This window comes from Amphichorda felina (genome assembly GCF_050947745.1).
Source record: "Amphichorda felina strain 45539 chromosome Unknown scaffold_9, whole genome shotgun sequence".
In the NCBI taxonomy this organism is placed as follows: Eukaryota; Fungi; Ascomycota; class Sordariomycetes; order Hypocreales; family Bionectriaceae; genus Amphichorda; species Amphichorda felina.
Genome location: NW_028145041.1, coordinates 540,910 through 560,195, shown reverse-complemented (window position 1 = coordinate 560,195; position 19,286 = coordinate 540,910). Strand labels below are relative to the sequence as shown.

The 19,286-nt window shown below is 52.4% G+C and overlaps 6 protein-coding genes across 6 annotated transcripts; 2 read left to right on the top strand and 4 right to left on the bottom strand.

Moving 5' to 3' along the window:
* Positions 1–570: 570 nt before the first annotated feature.
* Positions 571–1,377, bottom strand: ACO1O0_008718 (uncharacterized protein; the record flags this gene model as incomplete). The annotated part of the gene is made up of 1 exon (XM_083198082.1): positions 571–1,377. The coding sequence occupies one exon, from the start codon at positions 1,375–1,377 to the stop codon at positions 571–573; it is 807 nt and encodes a 268-aa protein (XP_083045817.1).
* A 2,665-nt stretch (positions 1,378–4,042) lies between these two features.
* On the top strand, positions 4,043–5,263 carry ACO1O0_008717 (uncharacterized protein; the record flags this gene model as incomplete). The annotated part of the gene is made up of 2 exons (XM_083198081.1): positions 4,043–4,564; positions 4,766–5,263. The coding sequence occupies 2 exons, from the start codon at positions 4,043–4,045 to the stop codon at positions 5,261–5,263; spliced, it is 1,020 nt and encodes a 339-aa protein (XP_083045816.1).
* A 1,166-nt stretch (positions 5,264–6,429) lies between these two features.
* NIP7 (ribosome biosynthesis protein NIP7) lies at positions 6,430–6,999 on the bottom strand (the record flags this gene model as incomplete). Its single annotated transcript, XM_083198080.1, has 1 exon — positions 6,430–6,999. One exon carries the CDS (start codon positions 6,997–6,999, stop codon positions 6,430–6,432), a length of 570 nt encoding a protein of 189 aa, XP_083045815.1.
* Positions 7,000–7,558: 559 nt separating this feature from the next.
* ACO1O0_008715 (pectin lyase fold/virulence factor) lies at positions 7,559–8,722 on the bottom strand (the record flags this gene model as incomplete). Its single annotated transcript, XM_083198079.1, has 3 exons — positions 7,559–7,695; positions 7,754–8,159; positions 8,237–8,722. The coding sequence occupies 3 exons, from the start codon at positions 8,720–8,722 to the stop codon at positions 7,559–7,561; spliced, it is 1,029 nt and encodes a 342-aa protein (XP_083045814.1).
* Positions 8,723–9,636: 914 nt separating this feature from the next.
* URA4 (dihydroorotase) lies at positions 9,637–10,989 on the bottom strand (the record flags this gene model as incomplete). The annotated part of the gene is made up of 6 exons (XM_083198078.1): positions 9,637–9,991; positions 10,052–10,196; positions 10,249–10,512; positions 10,572–10,650; positions 10,702–10,803; positions 10,855–10,989. 6 exons carry the CDS (start codon positions 10,987–10,989, stop codon positions 9,637–9,639), a joined length of 1,080 nt encoding a protein of 359 aa, XP_083045813.1.
* Positions 10,990–16,550: 5,561 nt separating this feature from the next.
* On the top strand, positions 16,551–18,216 carry ACO1O0_008713 (major facilitator superfamily domain-containing protein; the record flags this gene model as incomplete). Its single annotated transcript, XM_083198077.1, has 3 exons — positions 16,551–17,128; positions 17,182–17,312; positions 17,378–18,216. The coding sequence occupies 3 exons, from the start codon at positions 16,551–16,553 to the stop codon at positions 18,214–18,216; spliced, it is 1,548 nt and encodes a 515-aa protein (XP_083045812.1).
* Positions 18,217–19,286: the final 1,070 nt, after the last annotated feature.

Sequence of the window (19,286 nt, the reverse complement as noted above, 5' to 3'; positions counted from 1 at the left end):
TATGGTCCTGGTAGGTACAACGGAGCCGGCCCCTATCCTCTCGATACATCACCAACAACGAAGGCGCAGTGAACGATAGCACATTTTTAGTCCATCCCATTGCCGCCATCTCACTCCGAGAACTACTCCCCGTGACAGTCTCCGGGCTCCCTCCCATCGACATCTCCCATCAATTCGCTTCGCCAAGAATGCCCCATCTAGGAGCAAGGCCTCAGCTACATAGCATACGACGTGTAGATACCGATCGACAAGCCCTACATTGAGAAGGATAGCGATTGGAGGGACAGAATAGAATTAAATAAGTAAGGTATATACCAGAACCGCTCCAAATCCCAAGTGGCCGTTAAAAGAACAGGACAATAGCGACGTAAGTAAAAAACATTGCTCCAGATGTCCCTCCCTGTGTATAGGTATCTAGTGTGGTGAAACTCGAAATTTCCCAGTTTCCCTCGAGTTTAAAACCAACTTTCCGTCAATTTCAAATCAGATATAAGTCGCTGTTGCTGAAAGATGTCCGCCCCTGTCTCCCCCTGTTCCGAGATGTTGACGACGAACCTGTGCCATCTGCTTTTACAGGACAATGGGCACCATGGCGCCAAGCACGGCAAAGACGGCTGGGATCGCAAGACCGCTGGCACCGCTACCACCACAGCCGTCATCGCCGCCATCACCGCCATCGCCGTCGTCGTCACCGTCGAAATCGCCGCCGCCGCCGCCCTTGCCACCTTTACGACGGCACAGAGTAGAGCTATCGTCCGCGTTATCATCATCATCGTCGTCGTCGTCGAAGATGGAAGATGAGTAGGTAGGAGCAGCAAGGGCAGTAGCCACAGACGTCAACACGTCCTCGGTAGGATCCGAAGTGGGCTCAGAGAAGGCCTCGGTAGTGGGAGAGCCGGAGCCAAAGCCACCACCGGAGCTATTATCGTCGTCATCATCATCGTCATCACTTGAGCTGCCACTGTTGCAGAAGCCGTTGCTGGCGCAGGTCTCGCCCGCCTCGCAGTACACGCCGTCGTCGCAGCACACTTTTCCCTCGGGGATGCAGTAGTCGCCGCAGATCTCCTTGTCCGCGCTGCAGCCGCCTCCGCCGGAGCAGATCTCGCCCTCGGGGCAGCAGCCCTCGATAGTGCAGTAGTATCCCGGGTCGCAGGAGGCGCCGTCGCCGTCACCGCAGCAGACGTTGCCGGCTTCCATGCAGTAGTCGTCGCACTCGTCCTGGAAGGAGTAGCACTCGCTGGCCAGGCTCAGGGTCAGGGCACTGGAGCCCGGGAGGAGGGAATTGGTCTTGGCGCCCCTAGGGAGGGAGCGGCCGGTGGCCTTGGTGGCTCGTAGGCCAGTAGCCAGGGCGAGGAGGAGAGCGCACTGACGAAGCATTGTGGAATGATAATAAGGAAGTGAAGGTGAAGGAGGATATGAGACCCAAGATTAGGAGAAAGGGAGAGGCTGTCGCCAGTGGTGATGGGTGTGCTAACGTATGGGAGGCATAGGGCTGAGAACGGGATGTGGCGGCCAACTTATACTCCCACAGACGACACAACAATACCGAGCCCCAGGCATCACACCTTCAAGTCAGCCCTGCCCATCGGACAGGCCTGACAAGATGGGCTTTGAGGCTTAGGTTAGCTCTTTATGCTCACACTAATAGTATGCAGAGGCTTCAAGAGCCCAGAACCCTGGGAGCAATGCATGTCCTTCGCCCGATGACCCGCCAGCATAGCGCTAACGATTCAGCTTGGGCTGTGGCGCGGGCACCAAAACCAGGGTTCCTGTGATGAATCTGAATGAGATGCTAAGATGAAAAGATCTACCTAGAGGTCGGACCATCTTTGTGCCATGCTTACAGCCTTACACGGCTTTACTGGTGTTGCGACTGGTGGCGGTTGTCGCGACACCAGTCAACTCAACCACACGATAATAACCAGAGCTAGACCTCTAGGACAGAATAGGGCCGAGGAGGGTTTGGAACTTCTCTGGAGGGCGGTCCCAGATGGCTGGTCGTCTTGGTCAATAAAGTTAGTAACAAGGCAGACTTGGCCCCCCGCATCTGTTGTAGACAACCTGCAGGCTGCCAGCCAGCGCATCAAGAATTCGGGATGTGGTGGGAAGCGGGCTGCCAAACCGCGGGTGCCCACGTACCGCGACAGGGGGGCTGGGGCTGGGGCCTGGACCACTAATGCTACTCGGCATTCTTAGTATTACTGTACGAGTATTATTAGTCTCCAGCCAATACAGCCCAGCTGGGGAACAGAGATTGCAACCCCGGTTGCTGGGATGCCAGAGCATGGGAGATCGGCGGTCACGCCCAAACGTCAGGGCTGAGGCTGAACTGCTGAAGAAACTGATTAATCTCCTCTGTGAAACTTGATTGGATGTTTAATATATCCGTATGCAACTAAATATGATCACACACGATAATTATACAGAGGCCGGGCTGTGAGTCGTAGGGGTACATATGAACTGCACAGCACCCAAAGCCTGTCCAAAATACTACCCACCTAGTATCATCGCGATAGCTACAATGTCACCTTGCTCGTACAGACCCCTTCGCCCGTATACATGGTTAATTTTCTTCCCGCCATGTTACCCCGCCACCCCCTTCTATCCGTACTTTAAATAGTCTCAGCTATCCGTTGCACTATAGCTTCCAACGAATAAGCACCGTAACTTATAAGCCGTAGAAACCTCCGCTTTACATTTCTATTAATACGCAGTAGCCTAAGTACGGGACGCTGGACTCGGAGTCGCGGACATATGTGGTGGTACTGTAGGCGGCCCAATGACCGGGGGAGCCACTTAACTGGCGAATATCCCAAATCGCCAATCATTGAGGGAAGCTTCCGCGTCGACGACGCTCGTTGCCATTGACGCTGAGCCTTGGCGCCTTGAAGGCTTAGAAATTGCTGAGATCGGTATAACAATATTTAAGCCCGTTGACGACAAAGCCAACTCGATTCGCCCGGCCTCTCTCGAAGCTCTACTCGATAGCTTTACTCTTCATTCCCATTGCATTAGAGTTGCCGGAAGAGAACATGGACCAACGCGGCGAGATGAGTTATTTTGGAGCGGAGAACCTATCACGGTCGATTCTACGGATATAGAAGATGCCATTATCCAAGCGTTGGAATTCCCGATACCCTTGAGCCAAAAGCCTAACTTATGCCTTATTAGCTTCGATCTGAACTTCGGACTACGCTGTCGGACTACGCTGTCTATCGACCTCATATCCCCAAGTATTACAATCCTTCTCATCCTGGGTAGATCTTCAAAGGCTTATTAAAGAGATAGCTGGTCCGGATTACTCCAAATCCCCGAGTATGCGTACTACACTACTTGCTTTCGGCTTCGAACATGAACCGCCTATAATACGGGGCTCTAAAATAGGGTATAATGCGGGCAACGATACTATACGGATCATTGCTATTCTCCTTAACATATTTACCTACGACTCTACATTGAAGATTCCGCAAGATAAGCAACGGCATCGCAAATATATGGATACCCGTTTACGCCGCCATCTTCTACAAGATGACCGGTTCTTTAGAGGCAGACCATACCCTTGGCAATCTTACCCTTTCGTGACTCGGGTATCTTTAAATAACCACATTAGGCCTACGTTTTCGGCCAAAGGGCTATATAATACGTTCAATAGAGTGTATAATATAGCTGCGGTCGGGACAAATGATATTAACTCAACCCCGCCGTATGACATAAAAAGGAACAATAACTTTAGCGAATAGGATAAGAAACTTTTCATATCTATCATTATAGCTGCTAAGCTGTATTCTGCTGGTTCATCTTATTGCAGCCACCTGGCTTTGTTGGGGAATTAATCTAGAAGATCCTAGATATAAAGGTGCGCCCTCACTCCCCGCCTACTAGAGTAGCTTTTTTAATCTTCCGGTCATCTATCAGCCATATTTTTTTGAGCCTTTCTCTACAGAAAAGAGTTCTCTCCCTTCCAACCGAAGATGTCTAACACCCACCAAACAGAAGGGGTAGCTATGCCAAGCGCCCCAGAGCCGACGAATATTGCCTTAGCATGGCTAGAGCCAAGTGCAGCAAAGCGCGAGCAGCCTCGGTGGAGCTGCAGAAGTTATACGAAGCCCTGGAGCGCCGAGTCGACCTATACACGGAACCAGACGAGGATATAAAGGAGCCAAACCACGATGAAATCCTTGCGTTAGCATCTTTGGGTATTGAGCGGGCTTTCAAGGAAAAGGAAACAATACGCCTAGAGCGAGATGTCGTGAACCTAGAGCAAAACACCAGCATACTACCCTCACAAGCTGCCAAGTATCATCATTCGGAGCTAAATCAGCGTCTCTTCTCTGCCGGGGACGACCTGTGGAGGAATCGAAAGAAGAAGATGCGGCTCGAAGACTCCAGGAAAATACGGTTGAATGCAGATGGCAAAAGTATGCCCGAATGTCTTTTGGGCGTTTACGCAAAATTTCATGGCCTAGACAACAAGAAGAAAACACTATCCTCAAAGTGCCACAAAGACGTCTTGCATCATTATGCGGCTGGGAGCGAGTATGACTATGGAGATGTTAAGGAGGACGTTTGGTGCCATGTAACCGGCAAGTAGTTCCCCAGCTTTTGCATCAAAATCGCCTATCTTAGAGCTTTTCTCTCAACGGGGATATCAGCAAGATGGCATTTGGCGCACAGGCGCCATTACCGTCACGAGCTGGGAACGCACCCTTGATATCAGAACCTATCAAGAGTTGGTTTGATACCTACGATCTGGTAATCATTCCAGTGGATGCGACGGAAACTCCTTATCAAAAGATGGCGCATAGATATCCTGTCATCTGATATTCTTAAAATAGGATGCGGCCTCGATGGGAAGGAACTGGTCTTTCTGAACGAGAAACGCCCAGTCCCAACAGGGGGCTATATTCGGCAGAGCATATTGCGCGCCCTTGTCACTCGTTGCGGGAGCACCGATATGACTGTTGTGGAACCATGGATCAAGGAGCATGGCTTTGAAACGCCGATGACGCTGAAGCTGAGTCCCGAGGAGGCCGATGAAGTTGCTCGTCAAGTTTACAAGGCGTCGCACGAGGTCGTTTCTATTGCAGAGGATCTCCTGGAGGATTCGGAGGACTCTGGACCGGACAGTAAAGACAGTGAAGACTCTGAGGAAGAAAACTCGGACAGGTCGGAGGAGAGCGGTGACGAGGATGAATGCCGCGAGGCTGATATGGAGCTGCTCGATAAACTTATCAGGCGGCCTATAAAAACTACTATTAGGTAAATATACATAACTATAACTATCTATGAGTAAGTTATATAATATTATATAGTAATTTTGCCCGGACGAGGCTAGGCATATTTATTCCCCTGCCACGAGCGATCGCCATGCTTAACCTGCCTCGTGACCTGGTATTGAGCTTCCGCTCGACTACGTTGCTTGCCGAAACAGACCAAATCTTCTGGGACATCGTTAAATCCTACATTAGGAATGACCTCGTCAGTGGGCCACAGGCTATCGTTGACTTGGTGAAGGAAGCTATGGCGCACTTCGACAAACATGGGTGGGTGGGAGCAACGCCCTAATAGCCAATATTCCACCTGTCTACACACCAAATCAATGACCCGTGATTCCTTCCTGCGCAATCAGATTTCGATGGGGGGGGTATCACTAGCCGCCTAGATTGGAATCAAGATCATGCGAGATTTCGACCTAGCGGCCACAGAGCCATACGACGCCTCCGCCACTTGTCGCGAACTAGTAGACGAATACTATAATAATATCTAGATTAGTGTAGTGATAATACGTACATAGATGAGAATATGGCGCGATCGCTGAACAGCGATCGTCTCTTATTGCCATAATTGATGCAAATCAAGGCTACCCTCGACCTGAGCAAAGCTTCCCAGGGCTTAAGACAGAGGATACTTCAGAAACCCTAGCGTCTCTCGAGGAAAATATCGTCTCGCTACGCTTGTTAGACACTTCAAGTAGGGGCAAGGTCAAGGGAAGTTATAAAAGGCCAATCGAACAAAGTTTTTCATCTTCAAATCTGCTCGTCTAAATGCTGTCTCCCATGAATGATGCCGGGTGCGCCCAACAACGCCGAAACTCCGTTTCCTGCACGGTAGACAAGAAGGGCCTTTAGGTCCTCGTGTCCTATCATAGATCCCCACTGTATCCCATCTCATCCCTAGGAGCGCTCGAGGCAACTCTTGCACCAGTAGTCCGCGGTTGTGCCACGCCAGGCATTGGATCGCGGCCGAGATGAATCATCAGCGTTCTGCTGGTGGTCAGAAGTAATGCTGGAGCAGGCTTTCAAAATTCTCAGAAGAATATCCGCAATGCTCTGCCCCCCTGTGCATTATGACCAGGAAAGCGAAACGACCCCGATAACAACAGGCAGGGCCCGGGAATTCCAACTCCACAACTTCGCGCCCTCTGAGTGTTTAACCAGTAGAGAACAGTGTATCCTCGTCACGGAGGTACTCTCCACAGTCGGCCTGGCGGAAGCACACAATGCCCGTGGGGTCCAGCCTCCGTGCGTCGCTGGTGCTCCGCGCAGTGACGCCGAAGCCAAGCGGGACATCGTCCATGCTGTAGACGACAATGCCCTGGTGCTCGGGGCAGTCCTCTGAGTAGCGGCCGACGTGCGCCTTGACAATGTTGGAGCCGTAGAGGAAGGGCATGACACCGTTGGGGCGAATCCAGATCTTATGGCGGGCGTGCGGCGCGATGACGGGCAGCGCCGTGATGTGCATGCGGAACTTGCCCGACTTGGTAAACTTGCCAATGCAGATGCCCAGTGACAGCAGCTTGTCGCGCGAGATGGACGTGGCAATGTTGGCCAGCGAGAGGAGGACGTAGTAGACGCGGCCCTGGCCCGACAGGCGGAAGACGTAGCGGTCGGCGTTGGGCGACGAGTCGAGGGGGGCGATGAGGTTCTTGAGGGAGGGGCCAGTGTAGTCGGCGAGCTTCTTGAAGAGAGTCTGAGTCTCCTCTTCCGTGAGGGGACGCATCTTGGGCGGTTGGTATTGTGGTTGATGGTGGTGATGATTTTTTGGAGGTTGGAGATTCAATGGAACCTGGAAGGAAAAAAAATTGCCCCACCATCCCGCGTTGGCGCTTTGGTGCGGAATTCACCCGCTGGAGACGTTCCAAATTTTGCCAGGCGGTGAGAGACCGGTCGCCCGTGCCTGGCTCCACCAAGGTACGGAATATGGACACCGACCTCCGCATCGACATGCCCGACTACAAGTAACTGTCAACAAACGCCCTTCAACTCGAACGCGATATCGCTAGGTATTCATAGCTTTGAGTCGCTTTAGTTCAACAAATGTTACCTTCAGTCATTTGAGATTAAATCTTTAGGGCCCTTCATAAAATTATATCGCCCTCCAACTCTATAGAGTCCAAGTCCCCAGTCGGCCAGCGAGGTACGGATGGACTGAGAATTCAAATACGAGAGCGATGCGACTCTTCCTACGACGATACAAAAATATTCATGTATTCTTTCATATTCACAGCCTCTTATTCTATCAAATTGAACGTCGACCATCCCCCATTCAACCAGACTATCTAGATCTTGCCGACGCCAGCCCCAAGCGACACGAGGGGCTTGACCAGCCAGAGGGGAGTCAGCTTGTACTTGTACTCGGCCTCGTAGAAGTCTCCCTCCTGCGTGATGTTGACACCGGCACCGCCCCAGTCGTTCTCTGCACATCGCAATCAGCACTGCCATCCAGCCAACTTGGGGAATATGGGAATACTCACTAGCACCGAGGTTGGCAAAGCCGTCAATCTCCTCGTCGCCGCACACGCACGTGTTGGGGCTGTCCTCGGGGATGACGAGCCCGTACGTACTGAGGGCCTCGCGCGTGTCGCCGCGGAAGACGTTGCCCTCGACGAGCACCTGGTTGTCGGAGCGCGAGTGGATGGCCTGGTAGGCAAAGTCCTCGTAGAGGTTGTTGTAGACGTGCTGGTGGCCGAAGCGGCCGGCGGGACCGCGCGTTCCCGAGCGGCGCCAGTGGTTGTGGTGGTAGGTGATGTGCAGGTGGCCCCAGTCGACGTCGCGCAGGGCGTCGCTGTTGCCGACGAGGGACGACTTCCAGTGGTCGTGGAGGTAATTCCACGAGACAGTGACCCAGTCGGACGCGCGGACAATGTCGAGCTGGCCGTCCTGTCTGTCTATCAGTCACTTGCTCCTGCGCACCTCTCCGTACATGTATCAGGGATGTAGGGATGAATTGGACTCACGTAGGTGTCAGGGCCAATCTCCTCGCTGAACTCGGACTCGAACTCATTGTGATCGATCCAGACGCGCGTGGCATTGGTGAGGGCCAGGCCATCGTTGTCCAAGATTTTTGAGATCTTCAAGTTGCGGATGATAATATTGTTGGTGCTGTTGACGCTGATGCCATTCTTCAGGATCTGCGCATCCCAACCGACGCCGAGGATGGACTTATTGGAGCCGACCTTGAGTCGTTGGGGCAGCTCGAGCGCGCCCTTGACGTAGATGATACGGGGCTCATCGCCCAGCGCCGCCTCAAGGAGCTCCTCGGCCGTGGTCACGTAAACCTCCTCACCACCCTTGCCACCCGTGGTTGGGCCGATGGGATTCTCTTTGGCGTAGCCTTCCAGGTCCCAGGCAGCGAGGCCGAAGGTCTTGGCCCCGATACTGCTGAGGGGCGACGCCGCGGCCAAAGAGACGGCATTGGCGAGAATGAAGGTGCCGAGACGCATGGTGGGATAGCAAGTCTAGAAAGGGTAGGGAGGAGGAGGTTGGCCGAAGTCAATTGATGCTTTACCTCGAGGCGAACAGCATCATTTTGTACTGCAGGAGCTACTCACGTCTATCGCCAGGGTTTCCCCCCAGACTGTCGTGGTTCGGACCAAATGTCTCCGTCAATCGTCTCGTCGCATTGCATCCAGCACCGTAGTTGGATCTGGCGTCATATTCCCTGCGCCTTCGTGGGGAAGCCAAGTCTATAGGTCCCCCGCATATATGTATCCGCTTGCCTCGTCAGTCGAGGCGATATCCACGTATGAAAGGCCTCAATTGACTGCCCAGGCATGCAGAGCACCACAATTTACACAAATAACATGGTTCGCACCCGTGGTCCCGTAAATTAAAAGCTGGTCAAGACGCCCTTGGGGAAGCTGGGGTAATGGCGGGGGGTTGTATCATGCAGCCGGCTTGCAAGTATATTTCCAGCGACATCGTGTGAATGGTGGAGGGAGTTTTCCCGTTGCGCAAGGCGCGCGTCAGGTCACATTGCTCGTATAGTAAGGTATCTTACCCAGGGACCAGATTTACCTTAGCCGAGAGGCTAGAACGGGATCGTTTATCATCTTTTTGCTTTTATTGTCGTCCCATGGCATCCGGTTGCGACCGCCAGAAGACCTGGCGACATTGGAGGCTCATGACAATGGCCAAGACGAGCAGCAATTGGGGGAATTCACTTCTCTTCCGAGCCTACTTAACCGGCCCATTTACTAGCTCATGGGGCGGCTTACGGCACTGAGAGCTCCCCAGGTCTGGACTCGGTCAAGAGTCCGACCATGCATGTCGTGAAAACTTGTGTCTGTTTCGCAGAACTCATCTCGCCAACCGAGGGCACTCCTCTTGATGCTAGCGAGTAGAGAAGACAGTCCTATCACGCCTTCTCCCAACGCAGACTGAAGACGGGCGTCCCAGCCCGCGAGTTGCCCACCTCCAAGTCGCCTCGCTTGATGCTGGTCGCGATGGTCTCGCCCTTCCTCTCCAAGACAATCTTGGAGCCGCTGTTGTTGGCCGATAGCTTGTAAAACTTCCTGCCAAATCCACTCAGGAAGCCCTCGAGCTTCTCTTGTGTCACGTCGATCTCCGAGATGATACCCTTCTCGGTAGCGTCCTCGAGGGCCAGGAGAACCAGCTGCGTCGCGTAGGGCTGCGTGAAAACACCAGCCGGGGGGTTATGAGCGGATCCCACGTTCTTCGATGCAAGAGGGTGAGGGGCGCTATCGGTTCCGCTGTAGGGGGAAACATGTTACTGTAACGCTCAGGGTCCACACAAGAAGATTATGACTTACAAGAAGAACTTGGGGTCGCCGCTGCAGACCGCCCTCAGCAGGGCATCTCGGTCGGCCGGAGTCTTGGGAATGGGCTTGCAGAATGCAAGCGGGTCCACGTGGCTAACCTCTCCGGTGAGGTAGAGGTGGTGGGCCGTGATGGTTGCTACGTTGAGTCAGATCATGTTTCCCTTTAGTATATGAAACGGGCGATTTACCGCCTACGGTAGGGCCACAAGCCCGGACCACATCAAGAGCAGCGGCAGTGGAGCAGTGCTCAAGAATAATGCGGAGCTTAGGGAACTTCTCATGGAGCTTCTGCAGGGTCGGCAGGAAGGCCTCCTCGTGGGTCTTTCCCTCGGGAACAACGCCAGGAACTTCGCCATGAAGGTTCAGGATCATGTCGTTCTTCTCCATGGCGGCAAAGGTTGGGTAGAAATCATCAAAAGATGTCACACCAGCATCGGAGTTTGTGGTAACACCTTTGAATCATCAGCACAAAGAGTCATCCTAAAAGATTGCTTTCATATAGTAGACATACCTTGAGGATAGACCTTGACACCAGTGATGCCAGCAGCAGCCGCCTCATCGATCACCTCGGGAGTAACTGAAGCATGAAGCTAGATGAACAGTCAGATTACTCGTACAGATTTCAGAACAAGGCAACCAACATATAGAGACATGAGGTAATGGACATTCGGCTCAATGGCCTCAAGCTGAGCCTTGGTCTCCAGGGCCTGAGCAACAGTCGTGATCGGCGGTTGTAGATTGGGCTATCCTTGTTAGCATTCCCGAGTAAAATCAAGTTGCATGCAATGAAATACCATGACAAAGACGGTATCGACGCCGCCAGATCGGATGTAAGGCGTCACCAACTTCATCATCTCGCCCTGCCTCAGGTGGACGTGCATGTCCGCCGTCGGCGGCAGCTCTAGTCGCTCAGTCTGTTTCAAATGCATCTTGTGTGAGAAATTTCGTCTGTAATTTTGAGTCTGTGTGAAATGTCGATGGACCTGCTGATAAACGTGAAGGCTGCTTAGATGCAAAGTTTCTCAGAGCGAGTTCGGCTGGATCTTGGTCGTCACATGACCCACAATTGCCCGGAAGTGGGAAGCGTCTACAGATGCCAACTTGAATCACGGCCACGTATAATATAAATTCAGGAAGCGGGGCAAAAGCTACGTATAATCAAGCAATGGTTGAGATAAGATTGACAATACATTCAAGTTATTTAGATATGAAGCAAGAGACATGGCGGGACGACCCTCGTACATACGGCTGACATCAACCGGAACTCTCAGCCAAGCTTCCCGGGCGATTTTCTTCCCTAAACAATAGGGCAGCTTCCACTTTCAACCGTAGAATAAAAGACGGACGTTTGGGTCGACCGTCAGTTTGTATGAGCACATGAGAGATAACAATGCCTGCCGTCAGGCTGATTGCTCTTCTCATGTTTGTTTGGGGACATTCCCCAACGGCCAGACACCCTAACTTGGGCAGGTGTCGGTTAAACTACGGGTGCGGCAATTAGCCGACAGAACTCGCCCAGCCAATCCGGTTTGTGGTCTCGGATCACTTCCAACCTTCCTCGCCAACATCGTCTTCGTCACAACTCACCGTATTATGCCTAGGAGACAAGTGGGTTGTCACTGGCCTTTGTATTTTGCGAAGTGGAAACTCTCAAACTTATTATTTTGCAGGAATTCCAGCTATAATCCAACGGAGTTTTTGGTCACCCCCAACTTTCATTCACCACAGGAGACGGACGTGACGATGCCTTCAAACTGGCTCAATACCAGGACTACGACCATAGGGCTCATGGACCTCTTACTTCGTTCTTCTCTCCTTGTAGTAGACCTTAATAGTGGCTGCCCCCAAAAGATACTCGCTCGTGTGGTTGACTTCAGCTAACACCACACACTAGTAGCTGGGAAGCCTTGACCAAAGCACGGAAGTTTGTTTCTCGGTCGGTTATCGACCAAAAAAAAAGGGAGGAGTCACATATACTCCAGGCCTTTGTGCCAGCGTCGTGGTCACCATCCTTCGCCTCAGCTTCAAAGAACTCTCCCCACACCAAGGTCCCTTGTTGTTCGATTTCCAGATCACGGCAGTGTTGTTCAGGCTAGAGTCTACTTAGAATGCCGGAATCTCTTCAGAGCACGACTTTCCCAGGGACCGGGAATTCGATTCTTACCTACAAAGTCATCCACAGGGAAAGCGATTAAGGACCCTTCCTAGTGAACGATCTGACCATGTCCATTACGAGTCTCTGCTCCTAGCTCGATTAAGACCAGGGCTACTATCCTTATCAAGGACAAGAACAACGCATTTCAGCTCAGGACCTCAGAATACCTCGTTGAGTTTGATGCAGAGTACATCGCGACTACCATGCCGCCTTCGAATTCGACCCTCTGGTGCCAGTAGAAGTTCAGGGACGGGGTGTGTTGCTTACCTCATGGGCCCCCTGATGAGCATCACCTCCCACGTAGGGAAGACGGTATGCTGGCCCATAAGTGACTCAATATCACCCGACCTGATGGACGGCGCAATTTCCAGTGGCATCATCTCCTCTCCGGGACAGCTCCCCATGCAGTTCGGTGACAACCCAGGCCTCTCCATGGTCCTTCACGAGTTACCCGTCCAATCTATTGCCGATGATGACACACCGGCCCGACTTTACATCTCTCCCCTGCTGACAGTGGCCGCCGAAGGTACACCGTCTGGGTAGTCTCTCGGGTTCAACAAGACCGGGGCTTCCTCGCGACGGGCTGACGGGCAGAGCCAAATCTCCGTTGGTCCGTATAGCGACCTGGACTTCTGGGACATGTATCCGAGGGTCGGGTGATTCCGGAGCGCGAATTGAACATGAAGATCTGTTTCTGCTGTGGGTATTCGAAGTAGTCCGCCACCGTCAGCCTAGCGACTGCCACTTGCGAGCTATACAGCCAGGTCTAGGAGCGTTACTTGACGACAATTCGGACAGTGTTTCGACTATTTGCTGTGGTACCACCATCATCCATCTCGATCCCCCAAATCGAAACCTGCTATGGCCTGCAATCTCTGGAAGGAACAATCATGGCACAGGTAGGGAGGGTGTGGTACGTGGTAAGCCGACCAACTGTTCATGTTGGCTAGGCAGGACATGGCCAGTTTTCTGCTCTCTAGGGTGGGCGTTGGAGTTCAAGTGGCGCTGTTAAGTGGCTCGCCGCATTTGTAAAAACTTGCTCGTACGTCCCGTTGTTATGGAAGCATTATTCAGACTAGGCTGAGGTCTCAGGGCACTTGAGTCTCAACATCTCCAACATGAATGACTCCATGTCTCCACATATCCCCCACCCCCCGCCCTCCTTATCTTTCCAGAGCTGTTTAAGAATTATTGGGGAAGCGGAGAGGTCCGGCCGGTTGGGGCAAGTACAGGCGGTCGTATCCAAACACGGCCAACCCCGGGTTCTATGGAAGCGCTGGAGGAAAATTGTGCGTCCTTGAAGAGGACGCGAACGTTCTCCATCAGAGACCCGCCATCCGGCAAAGTCTAGAGCAGTGGATGGAGGTGCCAAGTTATTTACCTAAACCCCAAATCCTACCTCCAAATCTAAAACGAGTACTGAGCTGGGTTTGTCGTACGACTTTGAACGAAATTTTTGTCGAGAATTGGGATTTTTCCCCCAGACAACTATAATGGTACTAGTATTGCATGATAGTACACGTTTTCTCGGGCCAGCGGAGACTCGGCTATGCGCCTCACTTCAGGCAGGGGTATATTCTATTACTATTCACATACTACTAGTAGTACTATGTAGTATCTATCCGTAGCTCAGCCGCTTATACCTAGTACGTATGATATTATACTTCTTATTATCTGGCCAATGCTGTATAATCTACAAGGAGCTGCCGCAACATGGGTCTATTTCCAGGGCTCGGTGAGATTGTGAGACGTTGAAAACGTGGGAAAAGTCCCGACTTCCGACGTACCGGCTCAAATAATTGCAGGACATTAGTCCAACGTAGATGTCGGGCCGTCGGACAAGCCCAGAGCCTCAGGCCCTCAGAGAAAGTTTAAACTGACATGGATCTCGGCCGTCCCCTGCAAGATGCGTTGAGTGAGTTCATCGGAAGCATTAGACTCCATATTTTCGCGGCCAATCTTGTGAAAGCCAGTCAGGACTCAGCAGCGGCAGCCACCAAAGCACGGACAGTCTCAAAGCTCAACATTCTGCAGTCAGCATGCAAAGTTTGTAGCCGATAGACTTGCGGATGGAGTCTAGGAGGGGATGGTGGGGGAAGGGGATGTGTTGCCCCTGTGCGCTAGTGAAAAGCGCATGAGCTCCTCAGACTCCAGTAAGAAGATGACATCGAGTCCGGGTGGTGGAGTTCCTTACGCGGCAGGGACGGCTGCTCCATGCCTCCAGAGCCCAGACGCGTTACTACGTGCGGTTTATCTCGGATGCTAGTAATAGCTCGGTAGAAGCCTTGTCAACAGATCTGATGCTTGTCTCAATCCAGCTGGTCTCCTCAAAATAAGTAATGCCTGGCGTGCTTTATGGGGAATATTTGGGGGTTCCAGACCCCGCGGGGATTGGAGCATGGGGGGTTGGGCGAGGAAAGACGGAGAGAGTGGATGTTTGTCTTATCGCAACAAGACACACGAGTTGCCGTGTTTGCCGATTCATAACTCCCGAGCCCGAGGCTGGCCATTTCCTGGGAGGCAGCCAGTCTGGGGCTGTGGAGTTAGAAACCTAGTTTACACGTTTCTTACCCCTTGTACAAAGTAAAAACAAAAAAAAACAAGCATTGGTATTAGGTTAAGCTCATTTCTAAGGTTAATCTGACGAGCCTCCGCCCGGTTGTGCAAAAAGAGAGTCTAGCGAGGTCATAATGACATGGCGAGAAAATGGTAAGGAATTACCTCATGCGTACATAGTAATAGTGCATGTGGCATTCCTGGAGTTGTGTTCTTACTTGCATGTGCGAAGCACGTCAGGGCGCTGTTGGTATTAGTCGCCAGGCAGAAGTCGTAGGAAATATCACAGTGCATCGTGCGAGCGTCGTACGAAGTACGAGTGTCCGTATTCCCTATACCCTTGATAACAAACCCTCCCTAGCGCCTCAACTTGCATAAGAATCTTGGCAGAGGCTGGCAATTCGAGACGGTAATGGCTGCGAGATTTCTTGGTCTCGGGACACCGGCACCAGCGCGCATGGCTCCACGTCACAAAGCGCCACATCCCTTTGTGATGCCAGGGGTTGCAAAGCCTTGGACTGGCTACGGCTGGTCGTGCTGCCCACTTCCGGCAAGCTCGTCTTGCTGATTCGCTGGAGGAGGACGTTTAGGACCGATGGAGCACCGGGCTTCTAAATGGTGTGGTTTGAGCCCTTTGACCTCCACGGCATTTGGAGCCAAGCCAAGCCCATGCGACCCCAGATCGGCAGTCCCACTTTGGAGCTCTTCTCGTCCTCCTGGCGAGCTCCCCGAGTTCTGACTTCTGAGGCCCTGACTCTTCAATATTTTCCTCGGTCATTGACCGACGGGCTCCATCTTGCCCCATGCTGTGCGGGGAGTCGGGGGCTCGACCCCGCGCTTTAACTGTGTTGAGAAGGTGCACCGAAGGAACCCCGACGAACCCCGACGAACCCCTCGCCATCGCTTGCCTGGTTGTACGAGTACGCATATACGGAGGAGGAAGAGGGAATGGAGTTGTACCCCGTGGTATACCTACCACCCCGCAAGCTTGTGGCCTCGCGCAAGCCCTTATTATTATGTGCTCGTAGTCGTGTATGCCCGCGGTTCGTTTGGTCGGTCGGCCGATGTCGATCTCGACATCATCGAACCGTTTTCCAAGGCATCGCGCCGCCCGGTGTGCCCGAATTGATATCATGAGGGAGCATTCCCCAGGCGGAGAAATGGGATGATTGGGATGGACTCGGTCAGGCGGGCACAAAAATGAGGGGGAGGGGACGGGAGAGGCGTTGGCCAATGTGTTGGGGGTGTTGGGGCGTATGGCTGATCCGCCCTAGGACTCGCGTAGAATCGGACTAGATGCAGCAAGATTCTGACATGAGAAGATGACGCGATGCGGGTGAGTACACACTTGTCTCGCCCTTCACTTCTTTAGTGCACTTGCCTTGCATCTCAGAGCCCACAATTAACCCAGTTAAGCTTCCAGATTCCATGTCAATGTACCAGGTATGCGTAGTTCCTTCTCCAGGAGTACGTACAGGAGTCCAGACGGCGACCCCGACTCGGCCTCGCCCTGTTACTCGACCAGCTTCTTCCCCACTGTGAGGAAGGTACTCCAGAGTCCGTACCACAAGCCAATCCCTTAAGGGCGAAAGCCGTTGAGCCATGCAGTTGAGTTGAGATCTGCGTGAACGCCAGTACAAAAGCCTCCCACCTCCCCTCGCTCCTCAGCGGCCTTGTCCTTCTGTCCATGCTGCCGAATTGTCGCACTTCAGGCTTATACACCCGCAATTCCTGCTAGTACATAATATCTGCAAGTCGACAACCAGCAGCCGCACCACCATGGCTGACACCACCGAGCCGACAGCCTCTGGCAACCGGCCAGCCGACCCGCTGGCCGTGGGTATCATCCCCACGATCAAGCAGTCTTGGAGTGATCTCTTCATCTGGGACCAGCGCGTCGTTGTCAGCAATGAATATGGGGAGACGACGTGCGAGTGGAAGAAACCCGATCCGGTCCAGAATCCTTTCACCCTCTTCGCCATGCTCGGCGTCAAGGGCTGGCTCTTCTTCCTCTGCGGTCTTGCCGCCTGGGCTGCCGATGCCTTCGACTTTCACGCCCTGTCCATTCAGACCAAGAAGTTCAGCGATTACTACGGCACCTCCAAGACCAACATCTCCACCGCCATTACCCTCACCCTTCTTTTGCGTTCTGTTGGCGCCATCGTTTTCGGCCTTGCTGGTGACAAGTGGGGTCGCAAGTGGCCCATGGTCTTGAACATGATTATTCTCGGTATCCTGCAGATTGGAACCATCTACAGCTCAACCTTCTCCCAATTCCTCGCTGTGCGAAGTCTTTTTGGCTTGTTCATGGGTGGCGTTTACGGAAATGCTGTTTCCATGGGTCTAGAAGAGTGCCCGTGAGTATCACACCGCCTTGCCCGAGGTATCTCTATACTCACCTGTCGCTTAGGATCCCTGCTCGCGGCCTCATGTCGGGCATCATGCAGCAAGGCTATTCTATGGGTTACGTCTTCGCCGCGTGCGCCAATCTTGGTGTTGGAGGTGGCATTGAAAGCTGGAAGACTGTTTTCTGGGTTGGAGGTGAGTACCGCCATTCCAAAGTCTAGCCCTCCCCTTCCGCATCTCTTGCTAACTCTATTGTCCAGCTGGCCTTTCCATCGGCGTCGGCATCATTCGCATCTTCTTCCCCGAGTCCAGGCAGTTCCTAGAAGCCAAGGCAGCGGGAAAGACCACCTCTCCTCAGGCTTTCTGGCGCGATTGCAAGCAGATGCTCCGCCGCGATTGGGGAATGTTCATCTACTGCTGCATCCTCATGACCTGGTTCAACTACTACTCGCATACCTCGCAAGATTCCTACACTACCTTCATGTTGACTGGAAAGGATCTCGACAATCCTGCCGCGTCTCGCGCCTCTATCATCATGAAGACTGGCGCCTGCGTTGGAGGCACCATCATTGGATACATGAGCCAGTTTGTTGGCCGTCGTCGCGCAATCATCGCAGCGGCTCTGGTTTCCGGCGTTTTAATTCCGGCCTGGATCCTGCCCAAGTCCGAGGCGTCTCTTAGTGCCACTGGATTCTTCATGCAGTTCTTTGTCCAGGGCGCATGGGGTGTTATTCCGATTCATCTTAATGAGCTCTCCCCTGTCGCCTTCCGGTCCACCTTCCCAGGTGTGACTTACCAGATTGGCAACATGATTTCATCCCCTTCTGCCCAGATTGTCAATGCCGTTGCCGAGAGCACCTTTATCAAAGGCCCCTTGGGAGACAAGGTTGAGGCTTACGGCCCGACCATGGGTGTTGCTACAGCCATTATTGTCATTGGCATTGTTCTGACCACGTTGGTTGGCCCTGAGAGGCGAGGAAGAAGCTTTGAGGGTGCTGTTGCTGGTGTTGATAGCGATTCGACGTTTGATAAGGACAAGCCCATTGACGAGGAGAAGGGTGGCGTGGAGCTGGAAGAGACAAAGAAGTCCCAGTCATAAGCGTGATGGTTTTATTCAGCGATTCAGCACGAGACTAGTATTTTAATACGCCATCTACAGGTTTTCGCATGGCAGTCTAGTCGGATGAAAATATATTGAAATATATTATGATTTATGAGTATGACCTATCTTCCCGAGAAGTAGATGACAATGTTTTGGTCCAACTGACAAGCTGATGCAATTGTTGTAACTCGCCTGCCTGACTCTGTGGTGATGTCATATCGTCTATCCGGCACCAGCCCCTTGGTCGACTGTCTGCCGTTGTTAGTCCCTTTGACAAATTCTTTGTGGATGTGTTGGTCCTTGAGGATGGAGTCCACTAGCCGCTCATAATTAGCCTGGGCCTTTGGATGGATGAGTTCAGCAGCCGCGTACAAGGCAGCCATCTTCTGGGCGTAGTTTCTGGCCTTGGGGTCCTGTCCATCAAATGTGTCGAACTTCCAGGTACCAAATTCTAGACCATGGCCTATTATCGAAAGAGGTAATGCACTTATAGAAAGCGGCCTCATTCAGATGATTTACAGCCGACAATTTTGTTAACCGTCTTTTAATGGGGTTATCCCTTCTCCTAAATCAGTCGGGGCGCTTGCTGATCTCTCAAAGGGATCTGTCCGTAGATTCGCGGCTGTCAAGTGTATGATCGAATGTTCGCAGAAAGGTAGCCATTCCGAGATATGTCTCCAAGTAAGCCCGGGCCGTCGGCATCGCATCTACAACTTCGCCATGGCCTCAATCCTGTGCAGACAAACGTGCTACTTCATGCTACCCTGAAGATTGGCTATTCTACTCGTACCCAGTCAGGTCAACACACCGACATAGCCAGTATAAATGGATATTGTTTTCCGCCATATCTTTCTCGCGAGGTTCTTTACGCGATAGTTACCATGGAATAATAAATACGTACATGCTCGCAGTATCAATATGAAGTCTACTCAATAGGCTTAATAAATCATTGACGCGACTTACGGAATCAACGCTGATGTTCAGCCATTAATTAGTATGATTGGGTCCAAAAAAGGTACCTGGCATAACTCGAATCAATCCTGAATGGATTTTCCAACTAGGTGATT